General features: G+C 42.8%; 1 protein-coding gene across 6 annotated transcripts; it reads left to right on the forward strand.

Moving 5' to 3' along the window:
* Positions 1-1,694: 1,694 nt before the first annotated feature.
* zgc:92664 (uncharacterized protein LOC436695 homolog) lies at positions 1,695-20,700 on the forward strand. Of its 6 annotated transcripts, none has more exons than XM_024373332.2 (6): positions 1,697-2,056; positions 6,106-6,200; positions 6,622-6,723; positions 7,097-7,320; positions 7,586-7,693; positions 8,266-8,759. In XM_024373332.2, exons 1-6 carry the CDS (start codon positions 2,036-2,038, stop codon positions 8,295-8,297), a joined length of 582 nt encoding a protein of 193 aa, XP_024229100.1. In that variant the 5' UTR covers positions 1,697-2,035; the 3' UTR covers positions 8,298-8,759. The 6 variants fall into 6 exon arrangements, with proteins under 6 accessions (XP_024229101.1, XP_024229100.1, XP_024229098.1 ...); XM_024373330.2 differs by lacking the exon at positions 8,266-8,759 and adding an exon at positions 19,855-20,700 and having other exon boundaries at positions 1,702-2,056; XM_042298215.1 differs by having other exon boundaries at positions 1,703-2,056; positions 7,589-7,693; positions 8,266-8,757.
* The last annotated feature ends 3,056 nt before the right edge of the window (positions 20,701-23,756 follow it).

Genomic DNA, 23,756 nt, shown 5'->3' on the forward strand with positions numbered 1-23,756 from the left:
GATTTTTGCTAGGTTACAAATTACTTACTGTGATGACATGACTATTCTAAAACAAACATGGATGTGATGAGCAGAACAAATAGCCTAAAGGGAAATTAAACCTCACAATGAGATTTCCTTTGATAACAAACACCTGTAACAGAGCTAAATCACTTCTATGCTCGCTTCAAGGCAAGCAACACTGAGGCATGCATGAGAGCGTCAGCTGTTCCGGACGACTGTGTGATCACGCTCTCCGTAGCCGACGTGAGTAAGACCCTTACACAGGTCAACATACACAAGGCTACAGCTCAGCGTTCAACACCAAAGTGCCCTCAAAGCTAATCACTAATCTAAGGACCATGGGACAAAACAACTCTCTCTGCAACTGGATTCTGAACTTTCTGAGGTAGATAACAACACATCTGCCACGCTGATCCTCAACACAGGGGTCCCTCAGGGGTGGGTGCTCAGTCCCATCCTGTACTCCCTGTTCACTCATGACTGCATGGCCAAACACAACTCCAACACCATCATCAAGTTTGCTGATGACACAACAGTGGTAGGCCTGATCACCGACAACGATGAGACAGCCTATAGGGAGGAGGTCAGAGACCTGGCCGTGTGGTGCCAGGACAACAACCTCTCCCTCAACGTGATGAAGACAAAGGAGATGATTGTGGACTACAGGAAAAAGAGGATCGAGCACGACCCATTTTCATCGACGGGGCTAAAGACCTTCAAGTTCCTTGGTGTCCACATCTCCAACAAACTATCATGGTCCAAACACACTAAGACAGTCATGAAGAGGGCACGACAAAACTTATTCCCCCTCAGGAGACTGAAAAGATTTGGCATGGGTCCTCAAATCCTCAAAAGATTCTATAGCTGCACCATCGAGAGCATTCCATCACTGCCTGGTATGGCAACTGCTCGGCCTCAGACCGCAAGGCACTACAGGGGGTTGTGCGTACTGCCCAGTACATCACTGGGGCCAAGCTTCCTGCCACCTAGGACCTCTATACCAGGCGGTGTTGGAGGATGGCCCTAAAAATTGTCAAAGACCCCAGCCAAAGACTGTTCTCTTTGCTACAGCCCGGCCTAGGTACCGGAGCGCCAAGTCTAGGTCCAAAAGGCTTCTTAACAGATTCTACCCCCAAGCCATAAGACTCCTGAACAGCATATCAAATGGCTACCCAGACACCTTTTTTACACTGCTGCTACTATCTGTTTATTATCTATGCAGTCACTTTAACTCTACCTACATGTACATATTACCTCAATTACCTTGACTAACCGATGCCCCCGCACACATTGACTCTGTACCGGTACCCCCTGTATATAGCCTCACTATTGTTATTTTACTTCTGCTGTTTAATTATTTGTTATTTTTATTTTCCATTTTTTACTTCACACTTATTTTTACTTAAAACTTCTCAAAGCCTTGTTGGTTAAGGGCTTGTAAGTGAGCATGTGACAATTAAAATTTGATTTGTGGGAACACCTTCAAGACTGTTGGACAAGCATTCCTCGTGTAGCTGGTTGGGAGAATACCAAGAGTGTGCAAAGCTGTCATCAAGGCAGAGTGGCTACTTTGAAGAATAAAAAATATATGTAACATGTTCGACCACACAATCCCGCACAGTAGGTGGTGGTATGCACAAACAAAATGTGCGTCGTGATACCAAAGAAGAATCACAAACACGTGGTGTGAATTGTGGACCAATCAGCATTTGGGATTTATTAGCGCACGTTAAATCTTGCGTTTGTCCACATTGGCATTTGTGTACGTCATTTATTTTTAGCTACACATTTCTGATTATTGCAACAACAACAAAATATCCGTTTTAACACAATTCACAGGCTCACTGAAAACAATTGAGGACTGCAGACAAAAATATAAATATTGTAAGACGTGGACGAAGTTGGTATTTGTATTAACAGCTGAGCCTGCAGTGCAAGCAGGCTAACTAACCTGAAGCGTAGCTAGCTAGCTTCTCTAAACGGCGTTATTTACAGGAAAATCTGCATCTGTTCAGCAACTACAAAAAGAAAAATGACTTCAGCCTCAACGAAGGTAGGTTATTCTCACGTTTTGATTTTAGCCGTATATTTTGCTGTTAGCTAGGTCCTGCAGAAATCTAGCTCATGTTAGCTACCTAACGTCGTCAGCTAACAAGCGAATTCGAATGGCAGCCATGTAACCGCTATTTAAGCTCACATGGGTTATTCCAAAGATACATTTGCATTTTACTGTCTTTTCTATACCAGGCAACTCAACTTTTTGAAGGAAGAAAAAAAACATTATTCGTGTTATAATAAGTCAAGCACCCAGGACGTGGCTGAATGTTGTCAATGTCATGCATTAACTTTTCTCACTTCCATGTGTACTTACTTTGTATGGAAGCTACCACACGAAGGCGCTGTCTGCATGGAGCAAAACCCCTCATTAATGATCTCTTAAAATAAAGATTACGGCATTGCAACCGTACAAAACACCAATGCTGGATAAAATGGACTAATCCTGTTTTGATATTATTCCAACAAATCAATCTTTGTCACATGCGCCGAATACAAGCGTAGACCTTACCGTGAAACGCTTACACGCCCTTAACCAACTGCAGTTCAAGAAGAGCTAAGAAAACAAACTAAAGTAACAACAAAACAATAACGAGGCTGCTATATACAGGGGGTACCGGTACTGAGCCAGTGTGTGGGGGTTAGTTGAGGTCATTTGTACATGTAGGTAGGGGTGAAGTGACTATGCATAGATAAACAGTGAGTAGCAGCATTGTACAAAACAATTTGATTAATTGTTCAGTAGTTTTATGGCTTGGGGGTAGAAGCTGTTAAGGAGCTTTTTTGTTCTAGACTTGGTGCTCTGGTACCGCTTGACGTGCGGGGGCAGAGAAAAGTCTGACTGGAGTCTGACAATTTTATGGGCTTTCCTCTGACACCGCCTATTATATAGGTCCTGGATGTACTGGGTCATATGATGTACTGGGCCATATGCACTACCCTCTAGGGCCTTGCGGTCAGATGCCAAGCAGTTGCCATACCAGGCGGTGATGCAACCGGTCAGGATGCTCTCAATGGTGCAGCTGTAGAACCTTTTGACTATCTGGGGACTCATGCCAAATCTATTCAGTCGCCTGAGGGGGAAAAAGTTTTGTTGTTCCCTCTTCAAGACTGTCTTGGTATGTTTGGACTAGAGGTCGACCGATTATGATTTTTCAACGCCAATACCGATTTATTGGAGGACCAAAAAAGCCGATACCGATTAATCGGCCAATTTAAAAAATATTTATATATTTTTAAATTATAATTAAAAAAATGTATTTGTAATAATGACAATTACAACAATACTGAATTAACACTTATTTTAACTTAATATAATACATCAATAAAATCAATTTAGCCTCAAGTAGATAATGAAACATGTTAAATTTGGTTTAAATAATGCAAAAACAAAGTGTTGGAGAAGAACGTAAAAGTGCAGTGTGTTACTGATGGTAGTTATTGCTTATTTTCCACCATAATTTGCAAATAAATTCATAAAAAATCCTACAATGTGATTTTCTGGATTTTTTTTTTCTGTCATGGTTGAAGTGTACCTATGATGAAAATTACAGGCCTCTCATCTTTTTAAGTGGGAGAACTTGCACAATTGGTGGCTGACTAAATCCTTTTTTGCCCCACTGTATGCTTGTATGCTCAGTCAGATTATATGCAACACAGGACACGCTAGATAATATCTAATAATATCATCAACCATGTGTAGTTAACTAGTGATTATGATTGATTGTTTTTTATAAGATAAGTTTAATGCTAGCTAACAACTTACCTTGGCTTACTGCATTTGCGTAACAGGCAGTCTCCTTGTGGAGTGCAACGAGAGAGAGGCAGGTCGTTATTGTGTTGGACTAGTTAACTGTAAGGTTGAAAGATTGGATCCCCCGAGCTGACAAGGTTAACCCACCATTCCTAGGCCGTCATTGAAAATAAGAATGTGTTCTTAACTGACTTGCCTAGTCAAATAAAGATTAAATAAAGGTGTAATTTGTTTTTTAAAAATTGGCAAATCGGCGCCCAAAATACCGATTTCCGATTTGTTATGAAAACTTGAAATCGGCCCTAATTAATCGGCCATTCCGATTTAATCAGTCGACCTCAAGTTTGGACCATGATAGTTCGTTGGTGATGTGGACACCAAGGATCATGAAGGTTTTCCTTTTGTCCAGGGGGGAAATGGCAGTGTGGAGTGCATTTGAAATTGCGTCATCTGTGGATCTGCTTGGGCGGTATGCGAATTAGAGTGGGTCTAGCGTATCCGGGAAGATGCTGTTGATGTGAGCCATGTTCAGCCTTTCAAAGCATTTCATGGCTACAGATGTGAGTGCCATGGGGCGGTAATCATTTAGGCAGGTAACCTTTGATTCCTTGGACACAGGGACGATGGTTGTCTGCTTGAAACATGTAGGTTATTGCAGACTCAGTCAGGGAGAGTTTGCAAATGTCAGTGTAGACACTTGACAGTTGGTCTGCGCATGGATTGAGTGCACATCCTGGTAATCCGTCTGGCCCCACGGATTTGTGAATCTTGACCTGTTTTTAACGGTTTTGCACACATCGGCTACCGAGAGCGTTATCACACAGGTGCACTCTGCATGCTTCTGTGTTGCTGGCCTCGACGCAAGGATAAGACATTTAGCTCGTCTGGTAGGCTCTGTCACTGGGCTGCTCGCGTCTGGGTTTCCCTTTGTAGTCCGTAAAGGTTTTCAACAAGGCATTGCCTTGTAATACAGTTGCTCATACAGTGCATTTGGGTTTCTTTCTTCTTCAGCCTTATTCTAAAATTGATTAAATAAAATCAATCTACACACAATAACCCATAATGACACAGCGTTAAATAAAAAAAATGTTAGCAAATTAATGTTTAAACCCATTTTATTTACATAGGTAATCAGACCCTTAGCTATGAGACTCGAAATTGACCTCAGGTGCATCCTGTTTCCATTGATCATCCTTGGGATGTTTCTACAACATGATGTCCACCTGTGGTAAATTCAATTGATTGGACATGATTTGGAAAGCCATACACCTGTCTATATAAGGTCCCACAGTTGACCGTGCATGTCAGAGAAGAAACCAAGCCATGAGTTCGAAGGAATTGTCTGTAGAGCTCAGAGACAGGATTGTGTTGTCACAGATCTGGGGAATGGTACTCTAACATTTCTGCAGCATTGAAGGTCCCCATGAACACAGTAGCCTCCATTCTTAATTGGAAATAGTTTGGATCTACCAGGCCTTTGTTAAGAGTGGCCAGACGGAAGCCACTCTTCAGTAAAAGGCACAACAGCCCGCTTGGAGTTTGCCAAAAGGCACCGAAAGGACTCTCAGACCATGAGAAACCGGATTCTCTGGTCTGATGATTGAACTATTTGGCCTGAATCCCAAGCGTCACGTCTGAAGGAGACCTGGCACCATCCCTACGGTGAATCACGGTGGTGGCAGCATCATGCTGTGGGGATGTTTCTCAGCGGCAGGGACTGGGAGACTAGTCGGGATCGAGGGAAAGATTAACAGAGCAAAGTACAGAGAGATGAAAACCTGCTCAGGACCTCTGACTGGGGTGACGGTTCACCTTTTCAACAGGACAACAACCCTAAGCACACAGCGAAGACGCAGAAGTGGCTTCTGGACAAATCTCTGAATGTCCTTGAGTGAACCAGCCAGAGCCCAGACTTGAACCCAATCAAACATCTCTGGAGAGTCCTGAAAATACCTGTGCAGCAACACTCACCATACAACCTGACAGCGCTTGAGAGGATCTGCGAAGAATGGGATAAACTCGACTACAGCTTGTAGCGTCAAACCCAAGACTCGGCTGTAATCGCTGCCAAAGGTGCTTTAATAAAGTACTGTGTGAAGGGTCTGAATACGTATGTAAATATTATTAAAAAATAAAATGTCTAATCCTGTCTTTGCTTTGTCATTATGGGGTATTGTGTGTACAATGAGGAATAAGGCTAACGTAACAATGTGGAAAGACCTTAGCTACTGTCTCAAATCAATACCTTTTGAATTATCCTATTTTCTTATGTGTTTTCTGCTTTAATTTTCAAGGTTGGGGAGATCTTCTCAGCAGCAGGAGCTGCTTTCACCAAGTTAGGGGAGCTGACCATGCAACTGCACCCCGTAGCTGACTCCAGTCCCGCAGGGTGAGAATACACACACCAAGTTACAGATACAGATATTTATCTCTATCGATTATGTAGAGTTCTAAAATCAGACTAAACTTGGAAGTCTACTGATCATGACTTTAATTTCTGGGCTTGTGTCACTTGTAGCACACTGTACACATTACAATGATATGTGCTTTATTTTGAATATCCCCGCCAAGAAGTCATTCTGAGGAAACGCTGTTGCGTCATTATTACCAGAAAGCACTCGACACCCGCCCACGCCATGTCCACTCTCTTTTCGTCTCTGGCCGCATTCAAGGACATCAATCGCTGATCACCAACTGACCAGACTAATCTACAAATTCATGTGTAGTTATTTAGGACGCTAGGTCATTTGTAGATCTGTGCAACTGCAATGTAGTCTAGTGGATCTGAAACGCCCTGTGTGTCGTTGCAGAGCTAAGTGGACGGACACTGAGATTGGGCAGCTGAGATCGGCCGTGGTGAGGTTTGGTGATGACCTGAACTCCCTCAGCGCTGTCATCAAGGAACGCACCGTGTAAGGACCCCCCCCCCGGTCTCTTTTCATTCCTAATGGCCCTCTATCATTGTAGTCCTTCACCCGGTCTTGGTCTCTTACCCCTTGTATCTCTCTACTTTGCTCCATTCGCGTCCAATGAGATGTTTTCAGAGGTAGCTCTAAAGCAATAGGAAGATAGTCTATCAGTGACACAAGCCCTGATAAGCTAAACCATCACTAGATCTAAAATATCGCATTCAGATCTATTTACCCACACATGCATTGTACTATCCACCTGCTAGTGCTAAAGATCTATCAATTCATGATGGTTTACAAAAAAATAAATATTTGACAGGTTACTGGTTTAATCACCACCGCTAACCTCATCCTACCTTGTCTCCTCTTTCCAAAGGGTCCAGATTAAAAGTACAGTGAAGAGGAAGCTCTATGACGAGACTGGGATGCCCATTTCCACCGACTCCCCAAAAAAGACCGCCAAGAAGACTGCTGTTACCATGGCCACCACGGCAACCCCAACTGTCATTGCTGTGCCGACCTCACAGGTTGTCATGAAGGCAGGTGTCCAGGGAAATGTGACTCTGGCCATTCCCACCATGAAGAAACAAAAGTCTGCAGGTGAGTGGGGATGGATGAAGGAAGGAATCAATCAATACATTTTGTAGTTGCCATCTTGGCAATGATTTCTAATCAGTCCCACCTTCAGCCTTTTTTTTTTTACATCAATACTGAAAGGATTATTTTTCAACAAAATATGTGCAATGCAATTAGAAAAGTCCTTGCAGATCAAATTGAATAGTTTAACTGTGAATATTTAGTCTGTCTATATTTCAAAAAATGGGATAAAGAAAAATACTTAGCTCTTCCTGCCTGTGTGTTCCAGCAGATGTGACTCTGAGTGCTCTGAATGACTCTGACGTCAACTCTGACCTGGTAGACATAGAGGGACTGGGAGAGGGATCCAACTCCAAGAAACTCAACTTCGATCAGGGTGAGAGCGAACGGGCTTATTTTGACTACTATCTAGTGATAATGCACAGCCTTTGCTATTGCCCGAATGAGGGGAAACCAATAATTACTGGTCTTCAAGACAGGAATCAAGAACTCTCCAGGAAGAAGAAAGGTGGGGGTGTATGTTTCATGATCAAACACTCATGGTGTGATTGTGATTAAACATACAGAAACTAAAGTCCTTTTGTTCACCCGACCTAGAATACTACAATCAAATGCCGACCGTATTACCTCCCAAGATAATTCTCTTCTGTCATAATCACAGCCCTGTGTATTCCCCCTCAAGCTGATGCCACAATGGTCCTAAAAGAACTACACTGGACTTTATGCAAACTGGAAACTATATTTATTGTAGCTGGTGATTTTAACAAAGCAAATTTGAGGAAAACGCTACCCAAGTTTGACCAACACATTGACCATTGACTGTAGTATTTGCGCTGGTAAAACATTGGACCACTGTCACTCAACTTTTCGAAATGCCTACAAGGCCCTCCCCCACACATTCTTCGACAAATCTGATCACGACTCCATTTTGCTCCTCCCTTCCTATAGGTAGAAACTCAAGCAAGAAGTACCCGTGTTAAGGTCTATTCAACACTGGTCTATTCAACAATCGGAATCCATGCTTCAAGATTGTTTTGATCACGCGGACTAGGATATGTTCCGGGTAGCCTCTGAGAATAACATTGACGGATACACGGATAACCATGACGGAGTTCATCAGGAAGTGTTTAGGAGATATTGTACCCACTGTGAATTAAAACCTACCCAAACCAGAAACTGGATGGATGGCAGCATTCGCACAGAACTGAAAGTGCGAACCACAGCATTTAACCATGGCAAGTGACTGGGAAAATGGCAGAATACAAACAGTGTAGTTATTCCATCTGTAAGGCAAACAGGCAAGACGTCAGTACAGAGACAAAGTGGAGTCGTAATTCGACGGCTCAGAAATGAGACGTACAGTTGAAGTCGGAAGTTTCCATACACTTAGGTTGGACTCATTACAGCTCATTTATCAACCACTCCACAAAATTCTTGTAAACTAACTGTAGTTTTGGCAAGTCAGTTAGGACATCTACTTTGTGCATGACAAGTAATTTTTCCAACTGGTATTGTTTAGACAGATTATTTCACTTAATTCACTGTATCACAACACCAGTGGGGCAGAAGTTTACATACACTAAGTTGACTGCCTTTAAACACTTTGGAAAATTCCAGAAAATGTCATGGCTTTAGAAGCTTCTAATAGACTAATGGACATCATTTGAGTCAATTGGAGATGTACCTGTGGATGTATTTCAAGCCCTACCTTCAAACTCAGTGCCTCTGCTTGACATCATGAGAAAATCAAAAGAAATCAGCCAAGACTTCAGAAAAATGACAAAATTGTAGACCTCCACAAGTCTGGTTCATTCTTGGGAGCAATTTCCAAATGCCTGAGGGTACCACGTTCATCTGTACAAACAATAGTATGCACGTATAAACACCATGGGACCACGCAGATGTCATACCGCTCAGGAAGGAGACGCGTTCTGTCTCCTAGAGATGAACGTACTTTGGTGTGAAAAGTGCAAATCAATCCCAGAACAACAGCAAAAGACCTTGTGAAGATGCGGGAGACAACAGGTACAAAAGTATCTATATCCACAGTAAAACGAGTCCTATATCGACATAACCTGAAAGGCCGCTCAGCAAGGAAGAAGCCATTGCTCCAAAACCACCATTAAAAAAAGCCAGACTACGGTTTGCAACTGCACATGGGGACAAAGATTGTACTTTTTGGAGAAATGTCATCTGGTCTGATAAAACAAAAACAGAATGGTTTGGCCATATTGACCATTGTTATGTTTGGAGGAAAAAGGGGGATGCTTGCAAACTGAAGAACACCATCCCAACTGTGAAGCACGGGGGTGGCAGCATCATGTTGTGGGGGTGCTTTGCTGCAGGGGGGACTGGTGCACTTCACAAAATAGATGGCATCATGAGGAAGTTAAATTATGTGGATATATTGAAGCAACATCTCAAGAGTCAGGAAGTTTAAAGCTTGGTTGCAAATGGGTCTTCCAAATGGACAATGACCCCATGCATACTTCCAAAGTTGTGGCAAAATGGCTTAAGGACAACAAAGTCAAGGTATTGGAGTGGCATCACAAAGCCCTGACCTCAGTCCTATAGAACATTTGTGGGCAGAACTGGAAAAGCGTGTGCTAGCAAGGAGGCCTACAAACCTGACTCGGTTACACCAGCTCTGTAGGAATGGGCCAATATTCACCCAAATTATTGTGGGAAGCTTGTGGAAGGCTACCTGGAATGTTTGACCCAAGTTAAACAATTAAGGGCAATGCTACCAAAAACGAATTGAGGGTATATAAACGTATCACCCACTCGGAAGGTGATGAAAGAAATAAAAGCTGAAATGAATTCTGAATTCTATTATTCTGACATTTCTCATTCTTAAAATAAAGTGGTGATCCTAACTGACCTAAAACAGAGTTTTTACTAGGATTAAATGTCAGGAATTGTGAAACTGAGTTTAAATGTATTTGGCCAAGGTGTATGTAAACTTCCGACTTCAACTGTATGTGGCAGGGTCTACAGACAATCACGGACTACAAAGGAAAAACCAGCCATGTCGCGGACATCGTCTTGTTTCCGGACAAGCTAAACACCTTCGCCCGCTTTGAGGATAATACAGTGCCACCGACACGGCCCGTTACCAAGGACTGTGGGCTCTCCTTCTCCGTGGCAGACGTGAGTAAGACATTTTAAGCGTGTTAGCCCTCGCAAGGCTGCCGCCCCAGACGGCATCCCTAGCCGCGTCCTCAGAGCACGCAGACCAGCTGGCTGGAGTGTTTATACTAGTGATACACCAATGACATTTTTGACCGATATCTAATATTTTCCATGACAAAAAAAAACCAATACCGATATTTACAATTTGTGGCCTTTTAAGCATTCTAGTACAGTTACAATAGTTAACTTTAATGGGTTACAGAGTTAATGTTTAAGTTAATTCATTGAGCTGTATCTAAAGATTTTCTTAGTATTAGAATTTGTGTGATTGAGAGAACGACATACATATTTTTGTTGTATTGGATTATGCTTTTACTGCAAGTTACAGAATGCCTTGCGACAGGAAGTAGAGAGAACGCGCAAGTTATGTACAAGTGATTATCCTGACTTTCACTAGCAACTTTCTGTTTTGTGAAATCTAATGTTAAATTTAACGCAAACAAGTAGTATTACTAAAGGAAGCTTTCATTTCAAACCCGACGCCCCGAGTCATTACTTTGAAGATAGTTATTCTATATTTTGGTGCCGAAACCCGGGAAAAGTATGAGCTGTGACAAAGATTGTAGGGATGAAGCGGTTGAGGAGGAAAGTCGGCTTGAAGCAGAAAGAATGAGACGAAAGCGTGGTACCATTTCGAGGTGCCACAACACGGATTTTGAATCAGATTGATGTGGAAATAACCCAGTCAAATTTGGATACCGATCACTTGAGTACATTGTTGAAATTGCTATCGGCTAAGGAGGACAGCTTGTTTGAACTTGATCGTGGAATTGAACAGTTAACGCCATTGGACGGATTGGAAGCGACGATTGCGTGCACGGAGGATTACAAAGAGCGCGTTATCATGCTGAAGAGCCGTGCACAACGAGTGATAAAGAAAAAACAGGACCTCAATCCACTACCAGCACGGGTGGGTGAAGCTAACTCAAACAGATCAGAGACCATCAGTAAGGCTACCAAAGTTGATTATTGACAAATACTATGGAGATGTCAGTATGTGGCAGGAGTTTGAGCCCGCTATTCACAACAATGATTCACTGTGTAATAAAGAGAAGTTTACCTATCTCACTGGACCAGCTGCAAAGGCAGTAGCAGGACTGATGCTAACAGACAGTAACTATGATGATGCAATCGCTCTGCTCAAGAGCAGATTTGGAAGGAAAGCTCTTGTGATTAGTGCTCACATGTCAAAGTTGCTGAATCTCACTCCTGTGAAGAAATCCTGACCTAAAATGCATTGAGGCAGCTATAAAATGAATGTGAAATTCAGATTAGGAGCTTGGAATCACTGGGTGTAGTGTCAGAAACCTATGGAAGCCTACTATGCCCAATCTTACTGCAGATGATTCCAGAGGACATAGCTCTTGACTGTAGTCGTCAGAGGGGAGTAGATGATGAATGGAAAGTGGCTGAGATCGTCAGTTTCCTACAGAAGGAGGTTCAGAGCAGGGAGAGAGCACTACAAATGACACGATCATGCAACCAACAGAAAGAGGGCAAACCATGGAACAAGTCATGCTCCTCCGATGAAATAAACAAAAAGACCCAACATGCCATCTGCTGCGGCAATGCACACAGCCAGCCAGAAGGAACAAAACTGTCTATTCTGAACACAAATCAGAAAACTGCCCTGACCACAATATTGCTACACACAAAGAGAAACTAAAGAAAATGGGAAGATGCTTTGTATGTTTAGGACAGAAACACATAGCAAAGTTCTGTAACGTCAAAGATGTGTCATGTGGAAGCAGACATCACATTGCTGTGTGTACCGGTAAGAGGAGTGGGGTGCAACCCCCTACTGTTTCTGCAGATGCTGTTTCCTCAGTTATTCCCCATTCAGTGAATATGAAACCAGATGGACAGAACTCTGTTGCTACAAATGGCAAAGGCATGGGTAGAACACCCATCGGGCAGGAAGATGGAGGCAGTCAGAAGCTTCATACATGAAGGGCTTGAAGCTACCAGTAATCAGGCGAGGCACTCACTCACTCATCACACGTTTGGCTCCAGCAACGTCCCAACGCAACACAGTGAAAGTAATATTGGAGTATGTCTGGAAGAAACAGCAGAAGAGAGGCAATTGAAACCCCACAAGTGTGCACAGCTGTGATGAAGGTTCCTGGTGAACAGATTCAACATGAGCTCTATAGAAAGGGACTGCAGCTCGCAGACTTTCCAGGAGATGACTGATCCTGAACTCTCTGTCCTGATAGGAGCAGACTACTACTGGCAGATAGTATCAGGCAGAGTGCAGCGACTGACTGAGACGCTTGTTGCTTTAGAGAGCACCTTTGGTTGGTGCAGGGACCAGTGTCCATGTCAAGTGTTGCCGAGGCAACGTTATGTTCATCCCACTTGAAGACACACTAGTCTCCAAACAACTGCATGCATTCTGGGTCTGGATATTATAAGCGAGAAAACACAGAACCCAGAGGGAAACGAGGCTCTACAGAGGTTCGAGGAAACGACCACCTTCAAAGATGGACGATATCACGCGGAGTTGCCATGGAAACGAGAAATGTCAGAACTCCGAGACAACTATAGAATCGCCAAGAAACGGTTTGAAGGTTGAAGAAAAGCCTGAAGAAGGATGTGACGTTGTACAGCAGATACAATGTAGTAGAGAACTACGTACAACAGGATATGGCAGAGGACGTTCCCAAGGACAACACATCAAGCGCAGACAACGTAAAATACTACTTACCTCACTATGCAGTACTCCGAGAAGATAAGGTGATGACAAAACAGAGTGGTGTTTGATTCCTCGTCCCATGAAGATGGCTGTCCATCCCTCAATGACTGTACTCACAGGACCTAACCTGAATCCGGATCTGCTCAGCGTTCTGATAAAGTTCAAACTACATGAGATCGCATTCATGGCAGACATCAAGAAGGCTTTCCTGAGAGAGACGCCGTGAGATTCCTCACAGGCCCACCAAGGGGAGAAAATGAAGAGGAGCTGCGCGTGCTGAGGATGAAAAGTGGTATTTGGAGCTTCCCCAAATCCATTCTTGCTGGCAGCTACAATCAGGAAGCACCTGAAACAATATGAAACAGAACAACCATAAGTTGTAGAGATATTGAGCGAATCACTATGTAGATGACTTAATTGCAGGTTCACGCAATGTTGAAGAGGTTTACCTTGTCAAAACCACTGCAAAGCGAATGCTGTCGATTGCAGGCATGGACCTCTGCAAGTGGATGACCAACTCTCCTGAACTGAAAACAAAATGGGACAAGAGTACGACAACTGACCACCCGTTGACGCTAGAAACAAGTAGTGCTGAAGGTTTTAGGTTTAGTATGGAGACCGGAAACCGATGACTTTGTTTGACCTCAGGCCGCTACTGAGCATTCTAAAGAAAAGGGAAAACATGTGTTCTGTAGTTGTCTGCACGTATGTTCGACCCTCTTGGTTTTCTGACCCCCTTCACCACAGAATCAAATGCATGTTCCAGGAAATGTGGGAGGGGGGACGAAGAATTACCACCTGATCTGACACGAGAATGGCAACAGTGGTGTCCAGAACTACCCCAGTTACACCAGCTCGCCATACCAAGTTGGTACAGAACAGACATTCGGCCACAGAACAGCCACACCCTGAAACTACACGTGTTCTGTGATGCAAGTGAAAGGGCTTACGGTGCATTAGCTTACTTGCAAGGTGAATCACAAGACAGGGAAACAACGACAAGTCTAGTCGCATCCAAGTCCAGGGTAGCCCCACTCAAGAAAATGACGCTGCCACGCCTGGAGATCATGGGAGCTGTGATTGGAGCGAGACTAGCAAACAACCTGATGACCACACTGAAAATGGAAGAAAAAACGATCAAAATGTGGACACTCGATTGTGCTGCATTGGATTTGCAGCTCAGCTCAGAAATGGAAACCGTTTGTCGAACAGAGTGACAGAGATCCAGTCCTTGACCAATCCAGAGTCATTGTCACATATTGAAGGGAAAACTAATCCAGCCGACCTCCCTACAAGATGACAAACTGTTTGAAACTTGACACAGAGCCAGCTATGGTGGAATGGACCCAGAATTCTGATATCACCCAATCAGTCTGAGGAGACTGATGATAACAAGGTTCCAGAAGAGGTAAATACAGAACTCAAGTCCAGTCGCCAGGTTACTGTACAACTCGCAGCAAACAGCACAGACATCACTGAACCTGTGTTGGAGCTTGAAAGGTACAGCAAACTGAAAAGAGTGTTCAGAGTCACCTCCTGGATAGAGAGATTCATAGCCAATGCTCATACAAACAAAGATGCAAGGTGAACTGACTGCTGATGAACTGTTCGATGCAGAAAAGTACTGGATCAAGTTAACACGACAACAGAGTTTCGGACAGGAGATCAAACTACTGAAGGCAGGAAAAAGCCTAAATAATGACTGTAAAATCAGAGAACTGAAACCGTTCTTGGACGAACACAAACTACTCAGTGTAGGAGGAAGACTGCAACAGTCCAACTTCACATTCAGAGTGCAGCACCCATGGGTTCTGCCCAACAAGTACAGATTCTCAGAAATGCTGATACAGTACCACCATTAGAAGGTGATGCATTCTGGAGCAAGAGACACTCAAGTACAAATCAGAGAGCGATACTGGATCTTGCGTGCTAGGCAGCTAGTCAAGAGCACAGTGGCAAGATGTATAGTGTGCAAGTGTTTCAATGCATGAGCCGCACAGCAGGTCACTGCGCCTTTACCAAAAGACAATAACTGAATCCCCACCATTTGAAGTCACAGGTGTGGATTTTGCAGGACCGCTCTGTGAAAGAAAATGGTTATGTGAAGAAGTCCTACATTGCACTGTTCACTTGTGCTGTAACCAGAGCAGTGTATTTGGAACTGGTCTCAGATCAGTCAGAGACATTCCTGTTAGCTCTAAAAAGATGAATCACTAGGAGAGGATTATGCAAGGTAATCTACTCAGACTATGCAAAAATGTTCAAGAGAGCTGATCAGGGCTTGAAAGAGCTGTGGAAGGCAATCGAAGAGCCCCAACTCTTGGCGTTCTTCTCAGAAATGGGCATCACCTGGAGATTCATCGCCGAGCGAGCAGCCTGGTGGGGCGGTTTCTGGGAAAGACTCGTCAGGTCAGTGAAAACATCCCTGAGAAAGGTTCTTGGGAGAGCTTCACTCAACTTTGAAGAGATATGCACAGTCCTGACAGAGGTTGAAGCTATCCTAAATTCTATGCCTCTGACCTTCTTGCACAATGAAGAGGATGAACCCCTGACCCCAGCACACTTCCTGATGGGTAAAATACTAACCTCTTTGACGCCCAAGCCATTTCCAGCTGACACTCAGCACCCAACACTAAACAAAGGAGGAAATGACACGCAGATGGAAGTACAGGCAGAGACTTGTTGACCAGCTTCTGGAACAGTTGGCGAAGAGACTACTTGCTGGATCTAAAGTCGGCACACCGCTGTGACGCACCACAGCCCACCCCACAAAGTGGGTGACGTTGTACTCATTGGAGAAGATGACAAACCTGAACACAAGGAAAGATTGAGGAACTGTTTCCAGGCCTAGATGGCCTAGTTAGGTCATGTTCAGTTCGTACTGCTTCAGGGACTTTGTTGAGCCCTATTCAGTTGATATACTGCCTAGAGATTTAGATGAACACAGTTGGTCATCAGGGGGTGTTCTAACTTTAATGGGTTACAGAGTTAATGTTTAAGTTAATTCATTGAGCTGTATCTAAACTTTTTCTTTACAGTTTACATATGTAATTGTATTAGAATGTGTGTTGGAGATTGAGACAACTACATACATATTTTTGTGGTATTGGTTTACGCTTTGACTGCAAGTTCCAGAATGTCTTGAGACAGGAAGTAGAGAGAGATCGCGCCAGTTATGTACAAGTGATTATCCTGACTTTCGCTAGCAACTTTCTTTTATTGTTTTGTAGAATCTAAAGTTGTTTAATGTAACACGAACAAGTAGTATTACTAAAAGAAGCTTTCATTTCAAACCCGACGTCCCAAGTCATTACTTTGAAGATGGTTATAGAATAACTATTTAACACACATACATGGACGCAGCGGTCTAAGGCACTGCATCTCAGTGCAAGAGGCGTCACTACAGTCCCTGGTTCGAATCCAGGCTGTATCACATCCGGCCGTGATTGGGAGTCCCATAGTGCGGCGCACAATTGCCAGCGTCGTCATTGTAAATAAGAATTTCTTAACTGACTTGCCTAGTTAAATAAAGGTTACATGCACACCACACTGACCAAAAAGTTATTTTGTTGGCATTTACGTATATCCCCATTACCAGTAAAACATAATCGAAACCTATTTATTTCACTTACTTGCTCTGCTTTTGTTTAGTCGGTTCATTCTCAACCAGCATTTCTATGGAATGCCGTTTGGGTCTTTGCGTGTCAAAAAAGATATGACATCGGTTTCAGTAGCTAGATGTCGTCTAAAATAACCCTCATTTATAAGAGTTCTTATTTGATCAGTGGTGGCTGGATATCAATGTGAAGCTAGCAACAATAAGGATTAGCCACAATAGTGGACTTTGCGGTTAGCCTTAGTATAATTATGCCATACTTGTATTCATTTGCATTACTGTCAATTACTTTTATTTTGAAGACAAACCTCAAATTCCACTAATGTGGCTAGCGTCACAACACAACCCGGTGCGGTCGAGCCTCACTAGCCAAATGAAGCTAGCTGGCTGCTTATAACGTTAGTTTTGGGCAACCGGGTTAAGTTGCTGACTAGCTATTTATTTTCATGAACAGAAGTTCAATTTAAATAGGTGAACAACAAGTGGCAACCTAGCTAATACTTACAAGGATTCCTAAATCATTGCTAAGAATAATGAAACATTGTTTTCAGGATGGTTGTATTGGTGCTAGCTACCCCAGAAGTTGCGGTTGAACAAATTATACTTTGTTACCAACGCGGTATTGTAAACCCATCATTCGCGGCCGGTATTTGATTGTTTGGAGACTTTTGTACAGCTTTGACAGTGCTACAGTCTTTTGACACGCAAAAACCCAAACGGCGTTCCATAGTATGTATGTCGTGACGCTATTACCGCATAACTCCAGAAGGGCAACATCTGAAAAATTGGCGTGCTTTGTAGTGTGTACCGGTGCTCGACCAGTCGGCGAAAGCCAACATCACCCACGACAGAGAACGGTTGATTGTCAAGGGCAATGAATCCCATTATCTTGGCTTTATTTATTTATTTCACCATTATTTAACCAGGTAGACTAGTTGAGAACAAGTTCTCATTTGCAACTGTGACCTGGCCAAGATAAAGCATCGCAATTTGACACATACAACAACAGAGTTACACATGGAAGAAACAAAAGTCAATAATACAGTAGAAAATAAAAAGTATATATACAGTGAGTGCAAATGAGGTAAGATAAGGGAGTTAAGGCAATAAATAGGCCATGATGGCGAAGTAATTACAATATAGCAATTAAACACTGGAATGGTAGATGTGCAGAAGATGAATGTGCAAGTAGAGATACTGGGGTGCAAAGGAGCAAGATAAATAAATACTGTATGGGGATGAGGTAGATGGATTTCACTTTGGAGTTGCCTCGCTGAAAATGTCTTACTCTTTCAAATGACTGCTCGATCCACACAGCAGACATTGTGAGCTAGTTTAGGAATGCTGTGTTGCACGTAGAGCGGCAAATTTTACGTGGCGTCATTACATGTACCTACGTTATATAGGTATGCACATCAGCTTTGCACATTGGCCGATTTCCGATATGATCACCGTTAATTTTGAATTTTGATTGTGCATCCCTAGTGTTCACGGACAATTTCAATCACTCCCTATCCCATTCTGTCCCCACTTGCTTCAAGATGTCCACCATTGTTCCCGTACCCAAAAAAAGCAAAGCTAACTTAGTAATTTAGTTATCGCACCATAGCACTCACTTGTCATCATGAAGTGCTTTGAGGCTAGTTCAGGATAATATCACCTCTACCTGACACCCTAGAACAACTTCAATTTGCTTACCACCCCAATAGATCCACAGACGATGCAATCACACTGCACACTGCCCTATCCCATCTGAACAAGAGGAATTCCTATGTAAGAATGCTGTTCATTGACTAACTCAGCATTCAACACCATAGTAAACCTCCAAGTTTATCATTAAGCTCGGGCCCTGACTGGCTGCGCCCAGGTGGTGATGGTAGGAAACACCTCTGGAAAGCTTCAAGTTCCTCGGCGTACACATCACTGACTATCTGAAATGGTTCACCCAGACGGACAATGTAGTGAAGGCGCAACAGCGCCTCTTCAACCTCGGGAGGCTGAAGAAAATTTGGCTTGGCCCCTAAAACCATCAAACTTTAAGATGCACAATTGAGAGCATCCTGTCAAGCTGTATTACGACCTGGTATGGCAACTGCACCGCTCTCCAGAGGGTGGTGCGGCCTGCCCAACGCATCACCGGGTGCAAACTACCTGCCCTCCAGGACACCTACAGTGCCCGATGTCACAGGAAGGCCAAAAAGATAATCAAGGACATCAACCACCCGAGCTACTGCATGTTCACCCCGCTATCATCCAGAAGGCGAGGTCAGTACAGGTGCATCAAAGCTGGGACCAAGACAGAAGCAGATTTTCAACCTTAAGGCCATCCGACTGTTAAATAGCCATCACTAGCCGGCTTCCACCCGGTTACACAGCCCTGCACCTTAGAGGCTGCTGCCCTATACATAGACTTGGAATCCACTAGCCACTTTAATGGGACACATGTCAATTTAATGTTTAAATACTGCTTTACTCATCTCATGTATATACTGTATTATATTCTACTGTATTTTAGTCAATGCCACTGACATTGCCCAATCTAATATTTATATTTCTTAATTACATTATTTTACTTTTAGATGTGTGTATTGTGATTTGTTTTTAGATACTACTGCACTGTTGGAGTTAGGAACACAAGCATTTTGCTACACCCACAATAACATCTGCTAAATGTGTGTGACCAATAAAATTGGATTTGAAGCTATTACTATATGAGGGGCAGCATATGTAGCTTAGCAGTTAAGAGTGTTGGGCCAATAACTGAAAGGTTGCTGGTTCGAATTCCAAAGCCCACTTGGTGGGGGAAAAAATATTTCTGTCCCTGTGAGGAAGGTACTCTAAATGAAGTGTCTGCTAAATTAAAAACCGCATAGGAAAAGTCTAGATAAACATGCCATAAATTGATCAAGAAGATGTACCTTAGATCTTTCAGAAAATATACTATAACTGAGTTTGTGGAAAGTCAGTTCTATAATCTTGCCAGAAAGATCCACAATTTTTTGCCAACTAAAATGTTTTTCTTTGCTCCTCTCAGACAACCTGAACCTCGACTCCAGCTTCATTATGAACTCGTGACCTGCCGCTCCTCTCTCGTTGACCAAGATGTTTTCATTAGCACCCTATTTCCTACACATAGTGCACTATTTTTGACTGGAGCCTTATGGACCCTGGTCAAATGTAATCCACTAAATAGGGATTAGAGTGCAATTTGAGACGCAGCCCCGACATCTCTATGGACAACAGCCGAGATCCTTCAGATTTGATTTGGCGGATCTCTATGGGTGCATCTGAAATGGCATCTTATTCCCTGCTTTTTTAGCCAAGGCCTATGAGGGGTGCAAATTTCTCTTGCATGAGGAATGTGTTGGATGTAAATAATGTTTTTATTTATTTATTCATACATGATTGATTTGTACTACACAAAAAGCTCATGTGCAGAGATGCATGGCCAAGGACTACAGTGTGTAGATTTTGCCATCTTGGTTTATGTCAACTATATGTGGGGTAGGTGGCCCTGCAAATTCCCATTTGACAATGCTGCAACTGCAAACTGTTGTTTCCGGAATCATGTACTTGTGAACCCAGTGTTGAGCTCACCAGCAAATTAAACTGGTATTTGAAAAGCATACTGGATAATATAGATGAACACAATTGTATCAAAAGGACAGGAATTAGTTTAGTGCTGTTTTCTGTTTGAAACAGTGGATTATCTTATTGTTCAAAACATGACCCATGTAATTTTGGGGGGAAATATTTCTCGGTAAGTTACTGACAAACATTTGTAGTTTTATATAGAGGCTTACTCTAAAGACAATCAAATTACCTGTGCGATTTGCTGAATTATGTTGAATAAATTGACAAATTACCAACTAGAATTTTACTTTCAGGAGTCATGTCACTCAATGTGTAGTCTTTATTGAAATGAGATTTTATACAATTGAAAACACTGGTGGGCACAGTAAGTGTAAAAACAAAATAAAAACCACCAAATAGGTGCAGTGATGTTTTAGTGTCAGCCATATTAGTATGGCTCACACCCCTGGAGCAAATTAGGATTAAGTGCCTTTGCACTAGGGCAGAGATTTTTCATCTTGTTGGTTTAGGTATTTGAACCAGCAACCTTTGTTACTGGCTCAAAGCTCGAACTGCTAGAGTGATTAAATACTAGGGCTGTGAAATCAGGCCAATTTCCAGCCATTTATGCTTACACAATATCCCCAACTTTATAAAACGAAGTAATATATTCAAATTATCACCAACCCTCAATAGTACACATAATGAGGGACAGCCAGGGACATAGTGGTATTACAGTGGCATATTTTTACTAACACAGGGCTTCTTCCGATAAAACATAACTGAGTAAAATAAAAATGGCAGAATATGAACACAACAGGAATTGATGCCATTTTAGCTCCAGGTTGAGGAGTAGATAAAGATGTATTGTAGACAAGTGTGTGGCTGACTGGAGCAGCACAAGCCATACTGGCAGCCCAGAGAAGGGGCAGCTACCAGTAATGATGTGCTGCTAACGCCAGACACACTGGGGAGAGGAAGAGAGACCATCAGGCTGACTAAAGGAGAGCTCAACAGCCAGGCCAACTGACACACACTTAGAGGGGAGGCCAGCCAGGTTGACCACCCGGCCTTAGTCTGGAGACAGCCCACAATGCAGACTGACAGGCCTCAGTCACACAGACACCGCATTGGAAGGACCACCAGGCAGACCAAATCCCCTTGGTCCCTCCTACAGTATGCTTGGCTACAGACTAACAGCCTGGCTGGCCAGTAGGACCATCAGGCTCTTCTGGCTGACGCCAAAGGCCTCGCTCCAACATTAGGAAGACACCCGTCTGGACTGGCGTCCACACTGTTGAAGTGCTTGCGACAACTGAAAGTTACGTCTTTACCGTCATTTTATGGCGCCATATTTTTACACGTTTCACTCCCCACCACAAAGAATTTCCCCTTCAGTGATATATTCAAAAGAAGCTAGCAACTATTAAACAAACCAAAAGCTTCAGAAAGTATTCACACCACTTGACTTTCTCCACATTTTGTTGTGTTACAGCCAGAATTAAAAATTGATCAAATTGAGATTGTGCATCAGTAGCTTACATACAAATGCACTGCTCGACAGAGACCTTACAGATCATTTAGTGTGGGGTACAGAGATGAGGTAGTCATTAAAAAACACATTGCACACAGTGAGTCCATGCAATGTCAAAGTGGAATGATAATTATTTATTTTTTATTCATTCAAAGTGAAAAGCTGAAATGTCTTGAGTCAATAAGTGTTCAAACCCCTTTGTTATGGCAAGCCTAAATAAGTTCAGGAGTAAAAATGTGCTTAACAAGTCACGAGTTGCATGGATAAGTGTTAACGTGATTTTTTTAATGACTACCTCATCTCTGTAACCCATACATACAGATAAATGTAAGGTCCCCCAGTCGAGCGGTGAATTTCAAACACAGATTCAACCACAAAGACCAGGGAGGAAGCACACCCACTGGTAGATGAGTAAAATAAAACATTTAAAAAGTAAAGCAGGCAATATCCCTTTGAGCGTTGTGAACTTTGGGTGGTGTAGTGATACGACCAGTCACTACAAAGAAACAGGCATCCTTCCAAACTCAGTTGCCGGAGAGGAAGGAAACCGCTCAGGGATTTCGCGGGGTTACAGAGCTTAATGGCTGTGATAGGTGAGGACGATCAACAACATTGTAGTTACTCCACAGTACTAATTTAAATTAGATATTGAAAAGAAGGAAGCCTGTACAGAAGAATATTCCAAAACATGCATCCTGTTTGCAATAAGGCACTAAAGTAAAACTGCAAAAAGTGTGGCAAAGAATTATGATTGGGGTAAATCCAACAACACCAAGTACCACTCCTCATATTTTCAAGCATGGTGGTGGCTGCATCATGTTACATTTACATCATTTAGCAGACACTCTGTCCAGGACGACTAACAGTAGTGAGTGCATACATTTTTGTACTGGTCCCCATGGGAATCGAACCCACAGCCCTGGCGTTGCAAGCACCATGCTTGTCAATGGCAAAGACTAAGGAGTTTTCTTTTGTTATTAAAAAGAAACAGAGCCTAGCACAGAAAAAAAACTTGAAAATAGGAAAACCTAGTTTCCAACAGACACTGGGAGACATATTCACCTTTCAGCAGGACAATAACCTAAGACACAAGGCCAAACATACACTTGAGTTGCTTACCAAGATGACAATAATCAACAACCAACTTGACAGAGCCATTTTTGTTTTGTTTTTAAGAATAATGTGCAAATCTTGTACAATCCAGGTGCACAAAGCTCTTAGATGTACCCAGAAAGACTGACAGCTGTAATTGCTGCAAAAGGTGATTTTAAAATGTATTGACTCAGGGGTGTGAATACTTACATAAATTAACTATTTCTGTATGACATTGTCCCTAAACGTGCTAAAATTTCTAAAAACGTGCTTTCACTTTGTCATTATGGGGTACTATGTGTCGATGGGTGAGAATCGATTGAATTCATTATGAATTCGGGCTGTAACAAAATGTGGAATAAGTAAATGGGTATGAATACTTTCTGTTGGCACTGTAAAATGGGCAAAAAACATGACATTGAGCCAACAGTAAAAGTGATAAGCCGACAACATTACAGGTTAAACTAACACTGACAACTGCCAGTGCAGATAAGGAGAGTTCTCCTTCAGAATGGAACATTTATAGTCAGAATTGGAATCGGAATGGCAGAACTGGCAGAAGTGTTCTTTTGGAATTGCAGTGATTCCAAGGGCTCCCAGCGGCAGCACATAATGATTTGGAGTTGCTTTTAGATACCTGCAAAACATGATGTGCTGCTAAAGGGTACCCCGGAGAGATGGCGAGACAGAGAGGATTCTCCATGGTATAGAGCTGTGGAGATAAAGAAGAAAACAGA

The sequence above is a fragment of the Oncorhynchus tshawytscha genome, linkage group LG15, assembly GCF_018296145.1.
Source record: "Oncorhynchus tshawytscha isolate Ot180627B linkage group LG15, Otsh_v2.0, whole genome shotgun sequence".
In the NCBI taxonomy this organism is placed as follows: domain Eukaryota; kingdom Metazoa; phylum Chordata; class Actinopteri; order Salmoniformes; family Salmonidae; genus Oncorhynchus; species Oncorhynchus tshawytscha.